General features: G+C 36.6%; 1 protein-coding gene across 1 annotated transcript; it reads left to right on the top strand.

The window, feature by feature from the left end:
• The first annotated feature begins 8,672 nt into the window (after positions 1 to 8,672).
• Positions 8,673 to 16,531, top strand: pi15a (peptidase inhibitor 15a). Its single transcript, XM_028434685.1, has 5 exons — positions 8,673 to 8,997; positions 11,450 to 11,568; positions 13,573 to 13,705; positions 14,789 to 14,904; positions 16,056 to 16,531. Exons 1-5 carry the CDS (start codon positions 8,725 to 8,727, stop codon positions 16,189 to 16,191), a joined length of 777 nt encoding a protein of 258 aa, XP_028290486.1. The 5' UTR covers positions 8,673 to 8,724; the 3' UTR covers positions 16,192 to 16,531.
• Positions 16,532 to 17,647: the final 1,116 nt, after the last annotated feature.

The following is a 17,647-nucleotide window of genomic DNA, read 5'->3' as shown; positions in this document are numbered from 1 at the left end:
TTTATGAGAATAGGTTGAATTACGTACGAGACACAGATGCACTTGGCACCAACGTGGTAAAAACCTAGAAACAACACACAGACTGGGACAGGAATGACAAAGATGAGTGACTAACGTAGGGGACTCCCAGACATCCACAGAGTCTGGAGAACTCTGAGCACAGGAAAGCTGCAGCTTTACTGATAAACTGGATCCAACACAAACACTGAGGTCATCGTTACTGTAATGTTGGCCAGAGATTATTCCTTCAACGTCATTTACCCCAAACCCAAGCTGGATAAGTGCGTAAGAAGCCAACTCAATCGTGGATCTCAAAAACCTTTTATTACTAACAAAACAAAAGGGAGATGTTTGGAAGACTGTTCATAATATTGTTTATTAGCTCCTGACTGAACAGGATTCTGCAATACATGGCTGAATAATTGACCTTTAAGCATATGTTATTTCATTTTTTTTGTTTTCATTCTGTCTGTTAGCTAACATTTCTATTCAGTTATAAACTTATAAATTCAAAGTGAAGGTCCGTGCACGATTAACGTCAAACCACATCCCAGACGGAGCAACCGTGAGCCAAACAATGGTATAATTGGTTGTACTGTACTTAGTAGCATGGGCTGCTGGCAGCTATAGCTGCACAATCAGCCTCTAAGAGGATCAGGGACCAAAATGTGACATAAAAAATAATCCCACATTACAATTTGCATATTCTTTAAGCATGAATGGTGCAGCTCACCAGATGTCACAGCAGCACAAACCTCTCCACAAAGCTTCTAACAGGTGCCACATGAGCAAGGATCAAGTCCTAAACCACCCGTTAAGGTCCTTTTTTTACGACAGGCATTTCTTCAGGAGTGTTTGAGTCGAACCACAAATCCTTTGCCGTATTTTAAAGGAACGAAAATGTTGTTTGATTGGCTAATTTGAGCTTTTTTAGCAACACAAATCAATACAAAAGCTAAAACATAAAAATGCACGAGTTAGAAATGTCATTGGAATGAACTCTATCTGCTGTTAATAGGTGAAGACCTATGTATACATGTTGATTATTTCATCTGAATAAAGGACATTTACAGCCGTCTATGATGCCTGCGCCTTGTCGGAATGGAGCGAGACGTAGTCAGCTTTTTTTTTTATGATGCAACTTTGCCATCGTGGTAAAGAGGGAGCTGAGCCGAAAAGCGAAGCTGATTTACACGTGGATCTACGTTCCTACTCTCACCTTTGGTCACGAGCTTTGGGTCATGACCAAAAGAACAAGATCGCAAGTACAAGCGGCTGAAATGAGTCTGGGCTATCACTTAGAGATAGGGTGAGAAGCTTCGTCATCCAGGAGGGGCTCAGAGTAGAGCTGCTGCTCCTCCGCATTGAGAAGAGCCAGATGAGGTGGTTTGGGTACCTAATTAGGACAAGTAAGTAATCTTTATTAATAGAGTGTTTTTTACAGGTAGAAACCACAAAGTGCTCTACACAAATTTCAGTATCATCCCGTCAAAAGAGAACATGGAAGAACAGTCTCTAATAACATGGGAGACAAGAACGGGAGAACTGTGGATGCCCCCTGGATGCCTCCCTAGTGAGGCGTTCAGGGGTCATCCCTCCGGAAGGAGACCCCAAGGAAGACCCAGGACACGTTGGAGAGACTATGTCTCTCGGCTGGCCTGGGAACGTTTCGGAATCCCCCGGGAGGGCTGGATGAAGTGGCCGGGGAGAGGGAAGTCTGGGCCTCCCTGCTAAGGATGCTGCCCTCTCGACCCGGCAACGGATAAGCGGAAGAAAATGGATGGATGAATGGACGCATGGATGCATAAATGGATGGATGAATGGTTGGTATCTTTATGACAACATGCAGCTAAGTCTCTATTGGAACGGCAAGGTCAATTCCTGTTTTTATTGTATAAATATGTATATATATATATTGTATATGAAATACCCCCTCCCCCAAATTAATTTTAGGTCACATTTTATACTGTATATTTCCATGGAATGAACACTTCTACTTTTAATGTGACATATTCAACCAATAAACAGCATCTGTATGAGATTAAAAAAAAAAAACAATTCAATGACAGTGATTAAATAAGTGCTGTATTATTTGTAACATTTGGTCTCAAACAAAAGCCCATAATAATTTTTCCCAAAATCATATTCCATTTTAAGGCAAATATAATTCAATAATGTCTTCCATCTCTAGTTAAGCCACTTAAAAAAGGGGACTTAAAGAGAGCCCTGAGGGACTCCACGTTATCCTTTGCCACAAAGACATCATTTTCTTCTTAGTTTTCACTAAATAATAGAATAAACAGTAACCTTTAGAAGCTAAATGTACTTTTTTAATGTATGCAGTGCAGTGTAATAATTTTATTTAGATGTTATTCTGAGGGAATCTGATGAGGTTTGGGAGCCTGTGATGTCATCATGATCTGGTTTTCTTTGGCCGAAGCGTAGAAAGAAATAGAGACTTTTGTAGAGTGGTTTACTTTGGTCAGAAGCCCAATGTGTGTAAGCAGCTGTTACACACACTATCAGTGGAATATAAAGTTACATAGCAAATACTGTAAGTTTCCCACAAGCTGCTTCGTTTACTAAGAAAGACGTTTGTTGACGTGGCAAAAAAAAAAAAAGAAAGTTTCATGTGAGAAAGCTTCAACTGTACAGTATACTGTATGTCCCAATCAGGAGTTCATGAGTGGGTTTTTACTACTTCCTGGTCTAAAGATGAACAAAGGGGTTTTGGGGGTTTCTATTGTGTGTGCATTTATCTATTCAGTATATTTATTGGATACATTTACTGTATTTTTGTTGCATGTGTCATTTTGTATATTTTTGTTGTTATTTTGTACTTTTTGAGTTCTTTTGGTGCTTTCTGTAGTTCTTTTGTATACTTTGTTGTAATGTTGTATGCCTTTACATTCATTTTTGTAATTTTTCTATTACTTTTGTAGCTGTGTTGTGCATTTTTGCTCTCATTTAGTATATTTTTCTCTTGTTTTTGTGTTATTTTGTGTATTCCTGCTGTTGATTTGTGTGTTGTGTGTCATTTTATATATTTTGGTGTTTTAGGAGTCTTTATAGTGTATACTTTGTTGTTGTAATTTTCTATGCTTTCAGAGTCATTGTCATTTTTCTGTAATTTTTGTGGTCGTGCGTTTTCCGTGTATTTTTTTTTCTTCTCATTTTGTGTATTTTACACTTATTTTTGTGTGATTTGTGTGTTGTGTGTCATTTTGTGTATTTTGGTGTTTTAGGAGTCCTTTTGGGGTACACTTTGTTGTAATTTTGTATATTTTTGTTGTCATTTTTCTGTTATTGTATAGTCATCTGTGCAGTGTTTTTTGTGTATTTTTGTTCTCATTTTGTATGTTTTTCTCTTATTTTTGCGAGATTTTGTTACAGTTTTGTGTGTTTTGGAACCCATTGTGTGTATTTCTGCTGTTAAGTTGTGTGTTGTGTTTCATCTGATGTATTTTGCTGGTTTATTTTGGTGTATACTTTGTTGTCGTTTTTGGGGTCATTTTGTTATTTTTACGTTATTGTATAATTGTCTGTGTGTTTTTGTAATTTTGTGTATTTTTGTTCTCATTTAGTATATTTTTTTGTTATTTATGATTTTTTTTGGGGGGGGGGGGATGTATATTTAGAGTCATTTTGTGCGTTTACTTTTGGGGGCCTCTTGGCCAGTTGCCCTAGTCTGTGTTAAAATGTGACAGAGAAACAAAGTGGGCTCGACTTTAAACACAAAATAACGCTTCCAACATGATCCAGCATTGGTTTTAAGCAAAGACTCGTAAAAGTGCTTCAAACAAGCCTGACAAGAACCTACAATGTGAACTCCTTCTCTTCCCGTAACACAGTTCAGAGCGTGGGAAAAAATAACCTCTGAGGGATTACAACACGGAGCATAAAGGTGCAAAAAAAACCCTCCTGGTTTCTCAACTGGTGTGTCTATTTTTGACATGTTACATTCCTTTGGCCCCACATATTCTCACCCATCTATAAGACATTTACAGACATCTTTGATGCCTGTTTCTTTTCAGAATGGAGTGAGACGTTACTGTGGTCACACTCAGACTTTTCTCAAGAAGTCAGGCAAACATGAAAAACTAAACAAGGTCTAAATATAGAGTCAGCTCTTATTTTAATGATGTATCTTTATGACAGCAGGTAAGTAAAAGTATCACCTGGGACACATGAGTATTCACAATAGACCTCCTCCCCCAAAGTCCATTCAAATCAATTTGGGGAGGGGGTCTATTACTGTATATACAGTATATTAGTATTGGTTAAATTTGGAAATTGGGATTTGAGTGTTGAACAATATTTGCACATCAGAAACAGGGAAAAATCTATAATCGACCATTACTAAAAATGAATTCAAATGACTGCAAAACCACTAAATGACAACAAAATCACTACCAAATATACTGAATGAGAACAAAAAATATACATATATGCTCAAATATATAAGAAAAACACACAAAATGAAGAGAAAAATGCACAAAATGACCCTTAACACCAGCATGAACAGCAAAAACACACAGAAAAAGCTAAACAAACACACAAAAGGACAACAACAATACACAAAATGTATCAAATAAACAAACCGAAACACAAAAATACACAAAATGACAACAAAAACAGACAAAAATCTTGTTGATCCCTGTATTCATTCATCTCTATAAAAGCAAGGAATCTCTGTCTGTGTGTGTGTGTGTGTGTGTGTGTGTGTGTGTGTGTGTGTGTGTGTGTGTGTGTGTGTGTGTGTGTGTGTGTGTGTGTGTGTGTGTGTGTGCGTGTGTGTGTGTGTGTTCCTCAAATATCTCTGTGTATCAGGGTCAGACTGACCTGAGACTTTCAACATGGCTGCTGCTTGGTTCAAGGGTGTGCAACGTCGGATTTGTTCGGACGCCCCACCTACTGAGTCGACGGACTCAGTGATGATGTCATCCCTATGTTCCATTGTTCTAAGTTATTATAAAGCGATGTCTGCGGACCAGGATCAGACTGACAACAAACTGGAATCAGAATAGATGGGGTTCAACTCCCTACAGTGTCCTTGCTAAAATCTATTAAAACACAATAGTTATCACTGTACACATTTGACAACAAGCCTAAATGTCCCTGACGTCCCACCTTCAAACACAACCTCATTTAACCACCCATGAAAAAGCTACTGGCCCCTCCCACTTTTCTATAGCTATACATACTTCCTACAGACACTGACCTAGTTATTCTGAATGTTGACATGAATGTTGATAATGTTTTGCCAGTTTAAACACATTTTTCCTACTTTTTAAATGACATCCAACCACTTTCAGATAGAGTGGGGGTCCCCGCCCTCTGGAACCTTTATTTTGGAGGTTGTGAAGGTTGAGAACCACTTTAATAGGCAGTGGAACTAGTTGCATTCTCTTAATCCTTCCAGCACTAGAGTGTTAGTATTTCTGCTCTCTAAAAACAGTGAAACATTTGTTTGGTTGGCCATTCCTCTTTCATGGTTCTCCTCCAGTTCCTCACTGGGCCTCATTGGGCCTGCTGTACTGGCACCAGCCATGGATTTCAGGAGGCCTCTGGAGAGGTAGGAAAGCATGGGAATAACTTGGAACAATAAATTGTAAGTAAATAAGTTCCCTGACTGTCTTAAAACAATGACTTTTTAATAACATCATGCCCTCCTCAGAGAAACATGTGTCTCAAATAATGCTTCTAATTAAAGTCACGATAATAAGATTTCAACCCCATTCAACCCCATTCAGAGGTCAGTGAGTGCACTGCTAACAAGCAGCAGCAGCAGCAGCAGCAGCAGCGCTCACTGTCATCTGGTGCTGGACAAAGAGTGCACGTGAAGAAGTGTGTGAAAGGCTGGGAGATGATCATATTCACATAAATATGAGAAAGTGAAAGCAGGATATTGAGTTAATAACAGAAGAGGTTTGAAATACAGATGTTAATAAAGAAGATCATAAAAATAAGACCACAAACGACATCCTTACAAATCACAGTTTGTGGTTTTTTATAAGCCGACCACAAATACTGTTTTTCACTTAAATCATGGGTTCTCAAACTTGGGGTCGTGAGACACTAGGAGGGGGTCACCAGATGCCTTCAAGAAACTAAGATTTTTTTTTTTTTAACAATTTGAGCCCATTTTTGCTTTTTTTCCCAATTTTTCTGCAACTACACTATATTTTAACCTATTTTCATCATTTTTTCTTGATACATTTTTGCTCCTTTTAATGCATTTTAGCGACATTAGTCCCTTTCTGAAATTTCTACATCACATTTCAATGACTTTTCTGCACATTTTTCTCCTTTAAAGACATTTTCAGCACTTATAAACCCTTTCCACTACTTTTCCACCACACGTCACATATGTTGACACATTATTGTCACTTTTAACCTCTTTTCACCATATTTCATGCTTTTTTTTTTTTCTTTTTTCCAATTTAATCACTAACAATTTGACATGCCCATTATTTGCCAAACTAAACTAATTGTTGTAATATTGACACTTTGAACCCTTTTTACCACTTTTTCTGCCGACTCTTGCAACTTTTAACCAATTTCTGTGGTTTTTTAAAATCCCATTTCACCACCTTTTCCACCATTTCTTATCACTTTTAACCCATTTTATTTCTGATTTCCATCTTTAAGATGACTATATACTGTACTATGGCCCAAATAATAATAAACTGCCTAGATAACAGTGGATATTATTTGGAAAAATAAAATTATAAACCCTTTCCACCACTTTTCTACTTAATGTTACAGATGTTGACCCATTATTGTCACTTTTAACCTTTTTTTTTTAATCATATTTCATGATGATTTTTGCCAATTTAACAACATTCACCATCTCTCATGCCCATTATTTGCCAGTTTAAAGAAATTATTCCTACTAATTGTTCCAATATTGACACTTTGAAACCTTTTTACCACTTTTTCTTTCCTTTTAACCAATTTCTGTGGTTTTTAAATCCCTTTTCGCCACTTTTTCACCATTTTTGGTCACTTTTAACCCATTTTATTTCTGATTAAAACAAGGATTTCCATCATTAAGATGACTATAGTATATACTATGGCACAAATAATACTACACTTCCTGGATGGCAGTGGATATTATGGGTTGTGGGCTGAAAAGGTTGAGGACCACTGAGTTAAATGACTTACAGTTGCTATTTTTGATTTGCGTTGGACTTTAAAATCAAACAATTCGTTCAATTTACCAGATTTATGATCAAACTTATATCTGAATAGCTCTTGTATTTTATTAGCATGAATTCACATCCTTCACAGCCTTTTTTTTTTTCAAAGCTGCAGGAAAACTACATTCCTGCTTTTCAAATAACCCCTAAAGACATTAGAGCCCATCTGTGCAGCACAAACAGTCAAATATCTTTTTAATTCCTGTGAATTCTGTGAGACACTCAGGACGTTCAGGGAGGAGAGTGAGGGAACGTGAGCTCCAAAGCAAAGGATGGAGTGAAATGAAGGAGAAAGTCTTTTCTGTTGCTGTGCCCCACTCACGAGTGATATATGTCCCCTCCACCTGAAAAGTCCATCACTTCCACGAGTGTTGTTGGGAAAGCACCAGCAGTTGGTCGGCTGCAGGAAAGGAACACGTTGCTCTGATTTGTTCACCAGCTGCCAATGAAAATGATGGGATGCAGTGGGAATTTGGTTTCCTTCTCTCGCCTCTGCATCTGTCCAGCATGGGAAATAACAGAGCTGCAGTTTCTGTCTGAATAACAGGGAATATAATAAATAACACCAAGTAAATTCATACAATAAATGCATTCATTGATGAGACCACTCAAGTTGTATTTCATACACAAGGCGATTCAGTGTGCTTTACATGATTAAATGTGCAACAAAAAACAACAGTTAAAAATTCAATAAGGACATTACAATCAGCAGTAAAAACATTAGAATTAAAGTAAAAACATTAAAATCAGCAGTAAAAAAACATCAAATCAGCAATACTATAATTAAAAAATATATATATATATATATATATATATATATATATATATAGATAATTTTTGGGTTCAAAGTGCTACAGGTTAAAATAAAATAAAAATAAAAGTAAATTACATTACAGGGCACACACAAATAGACAAATACACACTCACATTTATTCCTATGGGTGATTTATAGATGACTATTAACTTTTAACTATTTTCTAATTCTTGTATGTCCTACATTTTGCACTATTATCCTATGTTAGTATTTATTTGTGTTCTTACTCTCTGCTCTTATATTGTGTTGCTGCAATTCTGAAATTCCCCTCTGCGGATTAATAAAGACGTATTCTATTCTATTCTATTGTAATACAGAATAATATTTAAAAAGATATTTTTTTATTCATTTATTTATATAAATATTCATCAAAAATATACATGCATGCAAATACATGATAAATAACTAATTTAATGTTTGATATATTTAAACTTTTCATCGTATTTTAAACCATATGAAACTGTTTTTGTGCCTTTTTATACAAATTAAAAAACATCATCCCTTCTTCTCCTCCGCGCGCTTTGACGCACGAGACGTCACGTGTCTCAGGTGAGGGGGGCTGCGCGTGCGTGCACCGACTCAGACGCGCGCACTTCCATCCGCTACATATAGGCTGCAGACAGGGGGACTGACTTTATTCTCACAGACATCAGGGAGGAACAGACAGAGCTCCAGGGTTTATTCTCACACTTCCTCCAGGAAACAAACATGAAGCAGGAATTATTCACCATACACTCGGTGCTGCTGTGCATGTGTTGCGGTGTAAATGCACTGACCACCAGCATTCCTGCGTCCCTGCCTTTGGCGAACATCACCAACTTTGGTTTTGTGCGTAATTCTGGAACAACACCAGAGCCCAGCAGCTCCTCAAAGACCCGCAGGAGGAGATACATCTCCCAGAACGACATGCTGGCTATTCTAGATTACCACAATAAAGTGAGAGGGAGAGTGTTTCCTCCTGCTTCTAACATGGAGTACATGGTGAGTGTCTGATGCACAATAAACACTGTTAACAGCTGTAACCACATGCTTTATTATTATATTGAAAAATAAAAACCATTTGGTGATATATCGCGATATTTCACAATGCAATTATCATATCGATAAAAAAAAGTTAGATTTTTTTAATCATATTCTTTTAATGAAAAAAACATTTATTTGCGCTAACACAGTGGTTCCCAATCTTTTTTGTCCCGTGTAATCTTCTTTTGCATGTTTATCAAATCATGTGTACCCCCTCTTTATCAGAGGTTACTTGATTGACATCTTACTCAAGTACAAGTAAGTCATACTTAAAATACTCAAGTACAGGTAAAAAAAAGTTACTGGTTACTTTCACTCCCCCACATTTATTTTTGGTAATAAATCTTGGTATGGTTCCCTTGCATACAGTAAATATCTCATGTAGAAACTTAAAAAGGAAGAGACTTAATTTCATTTAATTTAATCAAATTTAATTTATTTCCCACAAAGGCATCTGTATAAAAGTATAATTGTTCAGAAAAATAAAATAACATCAATTAATTCAATTCAATATTCAATATAAAAAACAAGTATAAACATTTATAAACTATTAAACTGAGGAAAAAAAAACCCACCATTCAATGCTGTTTTGGTGTTGTACATTACGTTTAATCTGATTGGTCGGCTATGATGTGATGCATTTGAGTGTTGTCTGGACATTTCATTTTTTTGTAGTTTCACAATGTCTGTTGATCATTTTAAAAACGAACAAAAAACAGAAAATGACTCAAACGGTTGTGTGTAGAAATGTAACAAATTACTTCTTTTAAAACGTACTTAAGTAGAAATAAAATTACTGATTTAGAAATATACTCAAAAAAAGTACAAGTACCCATAAAAGCAACTGAATTACAGTAGCACGAGAACTTGTAAACCATTACTTTCACCTCTGGCTGTAACCAGTTGCTTAATTATTATGATATTAACAAAGTCTCACAGGTTACACTTAATAAGTAACAGTAAAACTACAATAACTGAAAATGACATGAACCCTGGCTAATGTCCAGCCAGATGTTGAGCAGATTGTAGTGGTCGACCACCATAGTAGTAGTGGTTGGTCCAACAATGACAACAAGGGTCATGGATGATGTCTTTATCCCATTAGTGGAGGAGTAGCAGTGGTTCTCAACTTGTTAACCCGTCACGTTTTTGAGTGATTCAAAGTCATAACACCTGCTAATATTAGCATATATTTTTGGTATTTTGTTTCAAAGTCTCTTCTTTCAACATAATAACTAATAGAAGTGTTTTGTACGGAAGCAGATTAGGGCCAATTTTGATGGAAAAATCAGGAAAAAGTCGAAATGTCAGGATTAAAGTTGAAGGTTTTCTATTAAAGTCAAATCTACGGAAGCCGACCAGGGCCAGTTCACCATTTATGACAAGAGTCAAATGCTCCACCTTCCAAACTTCACTGGTTTTTCCTTCTGAACAGATTCAGTTTTTGCCAAAATCTTTTCAAAGTCCTTAAAAGGTTAAAGAGCTAAAAGATTAATAATCTTTGTTATTAAACCCAACTTTAAAGTATAGTTTAACACATTCATCGAAACACGGCCATGATCTGCTGTTTGTTGTTGTATATGGTGAATTGGCCTTAGTCAGCATCTGTAGATTAGACACATTAGATTTAAGCAAATCAAGAACAAAGTCGAAACGTTGAGAATGAAGTCAAAATGTTGAGATTAAAATTAAAAGTTTGAGATTAAAGTGGAAAAAAGAGATTAAAGTCGAAAGTTTGAAAACAAACTCAAAATACAATATTGTGATAAAAGCTAATAAAGTCAAATCTACAGAAACGGACGAGGACCGTTTTTCTCTAAATCTCAACTTTCGTCATTTCTACTTTAATCTTGATTCGCCCAAAATGATTTTCATAAACTGCTTCCGTAGAATAGGAAAAATAATTTTGCGCCAATCAAGAATAAAGTCGAAATATCAAGATTAAAGATGAAAAGACTAAATTAAAGTTAAAATCTCAAAAATAAATGCAAAATACAAAATATCGTGATGACAGTCAAAGGTCAAAGGTCAGAAAAACGCCAAATCTACGGAACTGGACTAGGACCGTTATTCTCGAAATTTCAACTTTGATCTTGACATTTCGACTTTCGTAGTTTTGTGCATCAGAAATGTAAAAAAACAACAAAAACATTCTCAGGTTTCTTTTCCAATCTTATAATGTAGAAAAAAGTTGTTTTTTCACTCTTTTTAATATGATTCAAAGCACTCCACAATTTTTGATGAGTTGGTCATGGTGACAATAGACCTCCCCTCCTCTTATGTAACTGCCCAATAGACCGTCTATAGCACGTTGCCATGGTGACGGTGCCACAGACCCCCAGCTGCCCTGTTGATGTGTTTGCCCTGTGTTACGTTGTGTAATGGGGTTTTTCTGTGTGTGTTTGCGTAGGTGTGGGACGAGACGCTGGCAAAGTCGGCTGAGGACTGGGCTCACGCCTGTCTGTGGGAGCACGGCCCCCCCCACCTCCTCAGGTTCTTGGGTCAGAACCTCTCGGTCAGGACGGGACGGTGAGTTGACCTCTGAGGTCCTTCTGCTCAACATCTGCTTCACCTCTGAGGTTGGCACCTCCCCTCTGCGGTCATGGTCGTTGGCTCGAAGCCCCCATTGGTGTTTCTCCTAAAGACGCATGCACTGGTGGTGACTGGGGGTGGGGAATGCCCTCATGACCCTTCAAATAAACACAAACTTGTGTTTGCAGCCATGAATCATGAGGACTAAAGCGTTGTCCCTTAGTACATCTTAACTTTCCATTTAGAAACAAGACAGAGGTGTGAACAGTACTGATATCTGTTATTTGATTGACATTGTACTCAAGTACAAGTAAAAAGTAGCTCAATTAGATAGTACTCAAGGTAAAAGTTACGAGTTTCTTTCACCCCCCACTGACAAAATAGATATTTCACTGCGCGATTATTGTATCGATCCAAAAAAATGTCCACATCTTTTTTTGATAAGGTTTTTTAACGCAAAAACCATTTAATTACGGTTAAAGGTCAGATGCGGACACAGGGTTTATTTGGTCAAAGGGTTTTAGAGGCAGACCCCTCTGGGATTCAGAGGTTTCCATGTGTGTGTCCCCCCCCCAATGAATCTGTAGTTGTTCTGTGATCTCAGGGTTTTGTATGCTGCTGATAGCGCTAAGCATAACAATGACAAGTTTCTGAGAAGAGACCTTGGCAAATGTTATCAGTGTACAATGGTATCTGGACTGCTTAGCAGTGCGACCAGGACCAGGAGAGATTGATGCACGTGGTTACTTTTCTAAATGTAAAAAAAAATTAAAAAAAATCGACATTTATTTTGTATATCGCCATTTTGAGAAAAATATTCAGATGCAAATTTTGGTCCATATCGCCCAGCCCTAACGTGGTCCCCCAGGGTTCTCCTCAAGTCCCATTTTTTCACACTTATACAGTTTAATCAATTATTTTATCAGGGTTTCAACAAGAAAAAAACCCTCGGTGTAGTTTCACAATGTCCGTTGATCTTTTTTTTTGTCTGTTGATCATTTTAAAACAAAATTATGAACACTCTAGGAGGAGTTGGCTTTTAAAGACTTCGTGGCTTGGTCCAAAAAAATTAGAAAAAGCTCTAAATTTGGCCAGCAAAATTCAAAATTGTAGACTTCCTGTTGGATTTAGGTTTTAGTTATAAATTACATTTTTGCTAGTCACGGTTCAGTGCATATACCTACTAAAGACCATCCAGCTAGTTCAAACCAGCGGAAAGGGAAGGGCGCCAAAAATCTAAGTAAAGTGGCAGTAAAATAATAATAATAATAAGAACAATAGGACCCTTGCACCACATTTGGTCCTCGGGCCTTAATTACTGATTTAGAAATATACAAGTACAAGTATCCATAAAAGCAACTCAATTACAGTAATGTGAGTAGTTCTAATCCATTACTTTGACCTCTGGTTGTTGGATCACACTTTGATTCGTCAGTTCCTTGTGGTTTTCCACTTTTGTACAAAAGAAAAAGCAGTTTCTTAACACCTAAATTGTCAAAGCCGCTGTTCTGAACCCACGAGACAAGTTTCGTTCCCATTAATACATAAAATAAAACCTTCTTTGGCAGGCTCAGTTTTTACAAGTCTGTTGGGGAGCCCTGTGCCAAAATGGATAAAAGGGGGTGTTTATTTTGTCTTGTGAAGAAAGTCAGTTGTTCACATTCTATCAAAGTTAAGATCTCACTCAATTATCTAAAATCATGGCTACAGTTTGCCAACAAACTCAATCATGCTCCAGAGGTTCTGGAGGTTGTGCCTGTGACTCATACAGTTGTGAATATACTTGGATAGCACAGAGCGGTTACACCAAACTCATGGAACTCTGTAAACGATACCAAAACCAAGTGTTTTCCAAGATCTGACATCTTATTTATAGAAAAGAACAAACAAAGAATACATTTAAGGAACTTGGAGATGGATGTTTCAGAACTATTAAATCAACTTGTGTTTCTCTCTAATTTTAAAAAGCCTCTTGCTGAATTTCTCCGTGTTTTTCCACAGGTATCGCTCCATTCTCCAGCTGGTGAAGCCCTGGTACGACGAGGTCAAAGACTACTCATTTCCCTACCCTCGTGACTGCAACCCTCGATGTCCTCTCCGATGCTACGGACCCATGTGTACACATTACACACAGGTAGATGAGCAATGACAGTCAGCACCTATTATATACGTCATTATTTGGCCAGAGTTTGTTTGATTTTTTGCAGAATTACATCAACATTTTAACCAAAGATGGACCTTGGCCAATGGAAGATTTCACAAAATGTTCAAAAATGTAAAGCTTTGTTCGTAATCGACCAATCTTTATGAAATTTGACTCAGTTACCAAGTTTAATGTGGATTGGATCTGGATTGTGCATTTCTTCGTGATTTTTTGAAAAAAAACAAAAAACGGGTGAACTTGAATTGTTATTTTGAATTTTAAAAGTTTTTAAAAGTAAGTTTTTCAGGGTTTTTTTTAAAAAAAAAAAATTTTTTTGTTTATTCTATTGAGTTGTTTTATATTCTTATATTTTTAATGTGCAATATAGCCACTAGCTAAACTCAAACATACAGTATATATGTATAGATTTTTTGGATTTATTGATGCAGTTTTTCAGGGTCTTCTAATTTATTTTAGTACTCTTCAGGTTAAAATGTATGTAACCTATTGGTTATTAATAAATAAGTTAGTTTTTCTATTGATTCTCTGTACTTTTTTTTTTTTACTGTGGAATGTTAGAAAAGTTTGAATGATTTGTGCCGATATCCGATTGTAATGATATTGGCATCGGCCAATACTCAAAGCTGCAATATTGGTATTGTATCGGAAGTTAGAAAAAGTTGGATCAGGAGACCCCAAATTATTATTAATATTAATGGGGATAGAAAGTCCTTACATTATCAGATAGCTATCAATAGGTCCCAATAATTACCAATAGCTCCAGAAAACTACCAATAGGTCAAGAGAACTATCAATAAGTCCAGATAACTATCAATAAGTCTAGATAATGATCAATAAGTCCAGATAACTATCAATAAGTCTAGATAACGATCAATAAGTCTAGATAACTGATCAATAGGTCTAGATAATGATCAATAGGTCTAGATAATGATCAATAGGTCTAGATAATGATCAATAGGTCTAGATAATGATCAATAGGTCTAGATAATGATCAATAGGTCTAGATAATGATCAATAGGTCTAGATAACTGATCCTTTCTCTCTCTTTTGCAGATGGTTTGGGCGACGACAAACAAAGTGGGTTGTGCTATACACACCTGCCACAACATGAACGTATGGGGTTCAGTGTGGAAGAGGGCGACCTACTTAGTCTGCAACTACTCTCCCAAGTGAGTACACCTGCTAGCCTAGCCTAGCCTAGCCTAGCCTAGCCTAGCCCGGCTGTGCTTTAGGGAGGTCTCAAACGAACCCATTAACCCGATGACGATGTGGTGAAAAAGGGATTAATCCTCCACACACAGTACGCTCTGTTCTGTAATAAAATGCCACCCGTGGTGACAGGGAGATCCAGATACCAGTGTGAGAACCAGCACTGCTTTACCAAGTAAAAGCCTCTGAATATTTCCAAGAATGTTCACCCATGAGTGGACATGTGACTGATTTCTGACCCTGGTCAGCTTTGGACACAAAGCTTATGACACACATTGCATGGTTTTTTGTTCTTGAACACACCAGGTCCAAACCATGGTGTGTGTCCACGCGATGCCCATTAGGAGCTGGAAAACATTTTCCTTGAAGCCGTTTCACCTCATTTAAGCTTCATCAGTTGTGAACATTTTCAAGCTCTATGTTCTTCAAACTTCAGAATAAAAGCCAAAAGGCCACTCTAGTAAAACTAACTTTTGTTTATAATTTCAGACAAAAAGTTTATTTCCATTCTGGTCCTGTTAAATCCCAGTGTTGCTCTAGATACAGTTCACCATCATTTATTTCTGGAGTTCCTCAAGGTTCTGTTTGAGGACCAGTATTATTTACATTTAATCTGGAAGCACAATTAAAATGTTCACAAATAAGCACTTTTTACTGTAACGTATACTACTGAACCATAGATCAGACATGGGTGGCTGATCATTATCTAATTCTCCAAAGTAAATGACAAAAATACACAAAATGAACACATTAACTCTTAAAATGACAAACAACGCACAAAACAACACTAATGATAGACAAAATTACCCCAAAAGACACACAATTACTTCAGAAAAAAACATAAATTACAGAAAAATACATGAAATGAAAACAAAAAATACATACAATGAGAACAAAAATCAACACAATTACTTCAAAACCACACAGTATGGAAACAAAAGACACACAAACCCTTTGTTATTTCCTTAGTTTTTATTCTAAATACTGATATGAATGTTAATAATGTGGCCCTCAGATCACATGATAATAATCACAGCCCATCTCTGTTGTAGATTGTTGTCTGTGATCAGTCCAATAACTATTATGGATTGTGTTTTTCTTATTTTTCCAGGGGTAACTGGATCGGAGAGGCTCCCTACAAAGTGGGGGTCCCCTGTTCTGCGTGCCCCCCCAGCTACGGCGGCTCCTGCAGTAACAACATGTGTTTTCCTGCTCTGAAGACAAACTACCTGCACTGGTTCAAATAAACACACACTTCTAACCTCCAAACAAGCTACAGCAGTGCCACAAAGGCATTATTTCAGTCCAGTAACTCATTTGCACAAACCACACTATTTTGTATATATGGGCTTTATTTAAAGATTAAAAAAATGTACGTTTGAAGGCAGCAAACAATTTATTGATGAATGGTTGTAAATATTGTAGATTACTTTGTTTTATTTTTACCAGAATTGTTGATGTTTTAGGATTAAAATGTAAGATTCATATTATTATTATTACTGAGTGGTTATGGTACAACATAACATTTAGAACAGGGGTTCTCAACCTTGGGGTCGGACACTGGGAGGGCCTCACCAGATGCCTTTAAGGAACTAAGAATATATATATATATATATATATATATATATATATATATATATATATATATATTTTTTTTTTTATTTTATTTTTTTTTTAAACAATTTCAACCAACTTTCTGCAACTCCACCAAACCTGCCATATTTTATTGACATTTTTTGCTCCTTGTAATGTATTTTTGCTACATTTACCCCATTTCTGCCACTTCTCCATCACACTTTAATGCCTTTTCTACACTTTTTTCCACTTTCCAGACATGTTCAGCGCTTACAAACCCTTTCCAGCACTTTTCCACCTAACGTCACATATGTTGACCCATATTTCATGCTTAATTTTTGCCATTTAAACCACATTTACGATTTGTCATGCCCATTATTTGCCAGTTTAAACTAGTTGTTCCCCTACCTCTCCATTTCTGACATTTTGGACCCTTTTTTTTTAACCACTTTTTCTGTCAGTTTTTGTCCATTCTGATTTGCAACCTATTTCTGTCATTTTTAAAATCCCATTTCACCACATTTTCCACCATTTTTGGCCACTTTTAACCTATTTTATTTCGGATTAAAACAAGGATTTACATCTTTAAGATGACTATACTATGGCACATTTGAAGTTTAAACTAATTGTTCCTAATTATTTAAATTACATTACCCCAATCCCTCCATATCTGCCACTTTTAAGGCAATATTGACACTTTGAACTCTTTTTACTACTTTTTCTATCCATTTTGGCATCTATTTTGCCCCTTTTAACCAATTTCTGTGGTTTTTAAAATCCCATTTCACCACCTTTTCCCTCCATTTTTGGTCACTTTGAACCCATTTTATTTGTGATTAAAACAAGGATTTACATCATTAAGATGACTATAATAATAATAATAATTATAAACGTTCCTGGATAACAGTGGATATTATTCAGATGAGTAAATAAATGTGGTTATCACAGATTCATAGATGAGCCCCAAAAAGTTCTCCCGTTTATTTCCCCTTGTAGATGGTCCTATGGGGGCCCCCGGTTTCTGGAACCTTTATTTTGTGGGTCGTGGGCTGAAAAGGTTGAGAAGCCCTGCCTTATATACTGTGATGCACTGTGCATTCAGACTTTCACTTCCTAATATTTCCCTCA

The sequence above is a fragment of the Gouania willdenowi genome, chromosome 20, assembly GCF_900634775.1.
Source record: "Gouania willdenowi chromosome 20, fGouWil2.1, whole genome shotgun sequence".
Taxonomy (NCBI): domain Eukaryota; kingdom Metazoa; phylum Chordata; class Actinopteri; order Blenniiformes; family Gobiesocidae; genus Gouania; species Gouania willdenowi.
This window is presented reverse-complemented; position numbering and strand designations above follow the sequence as displayed.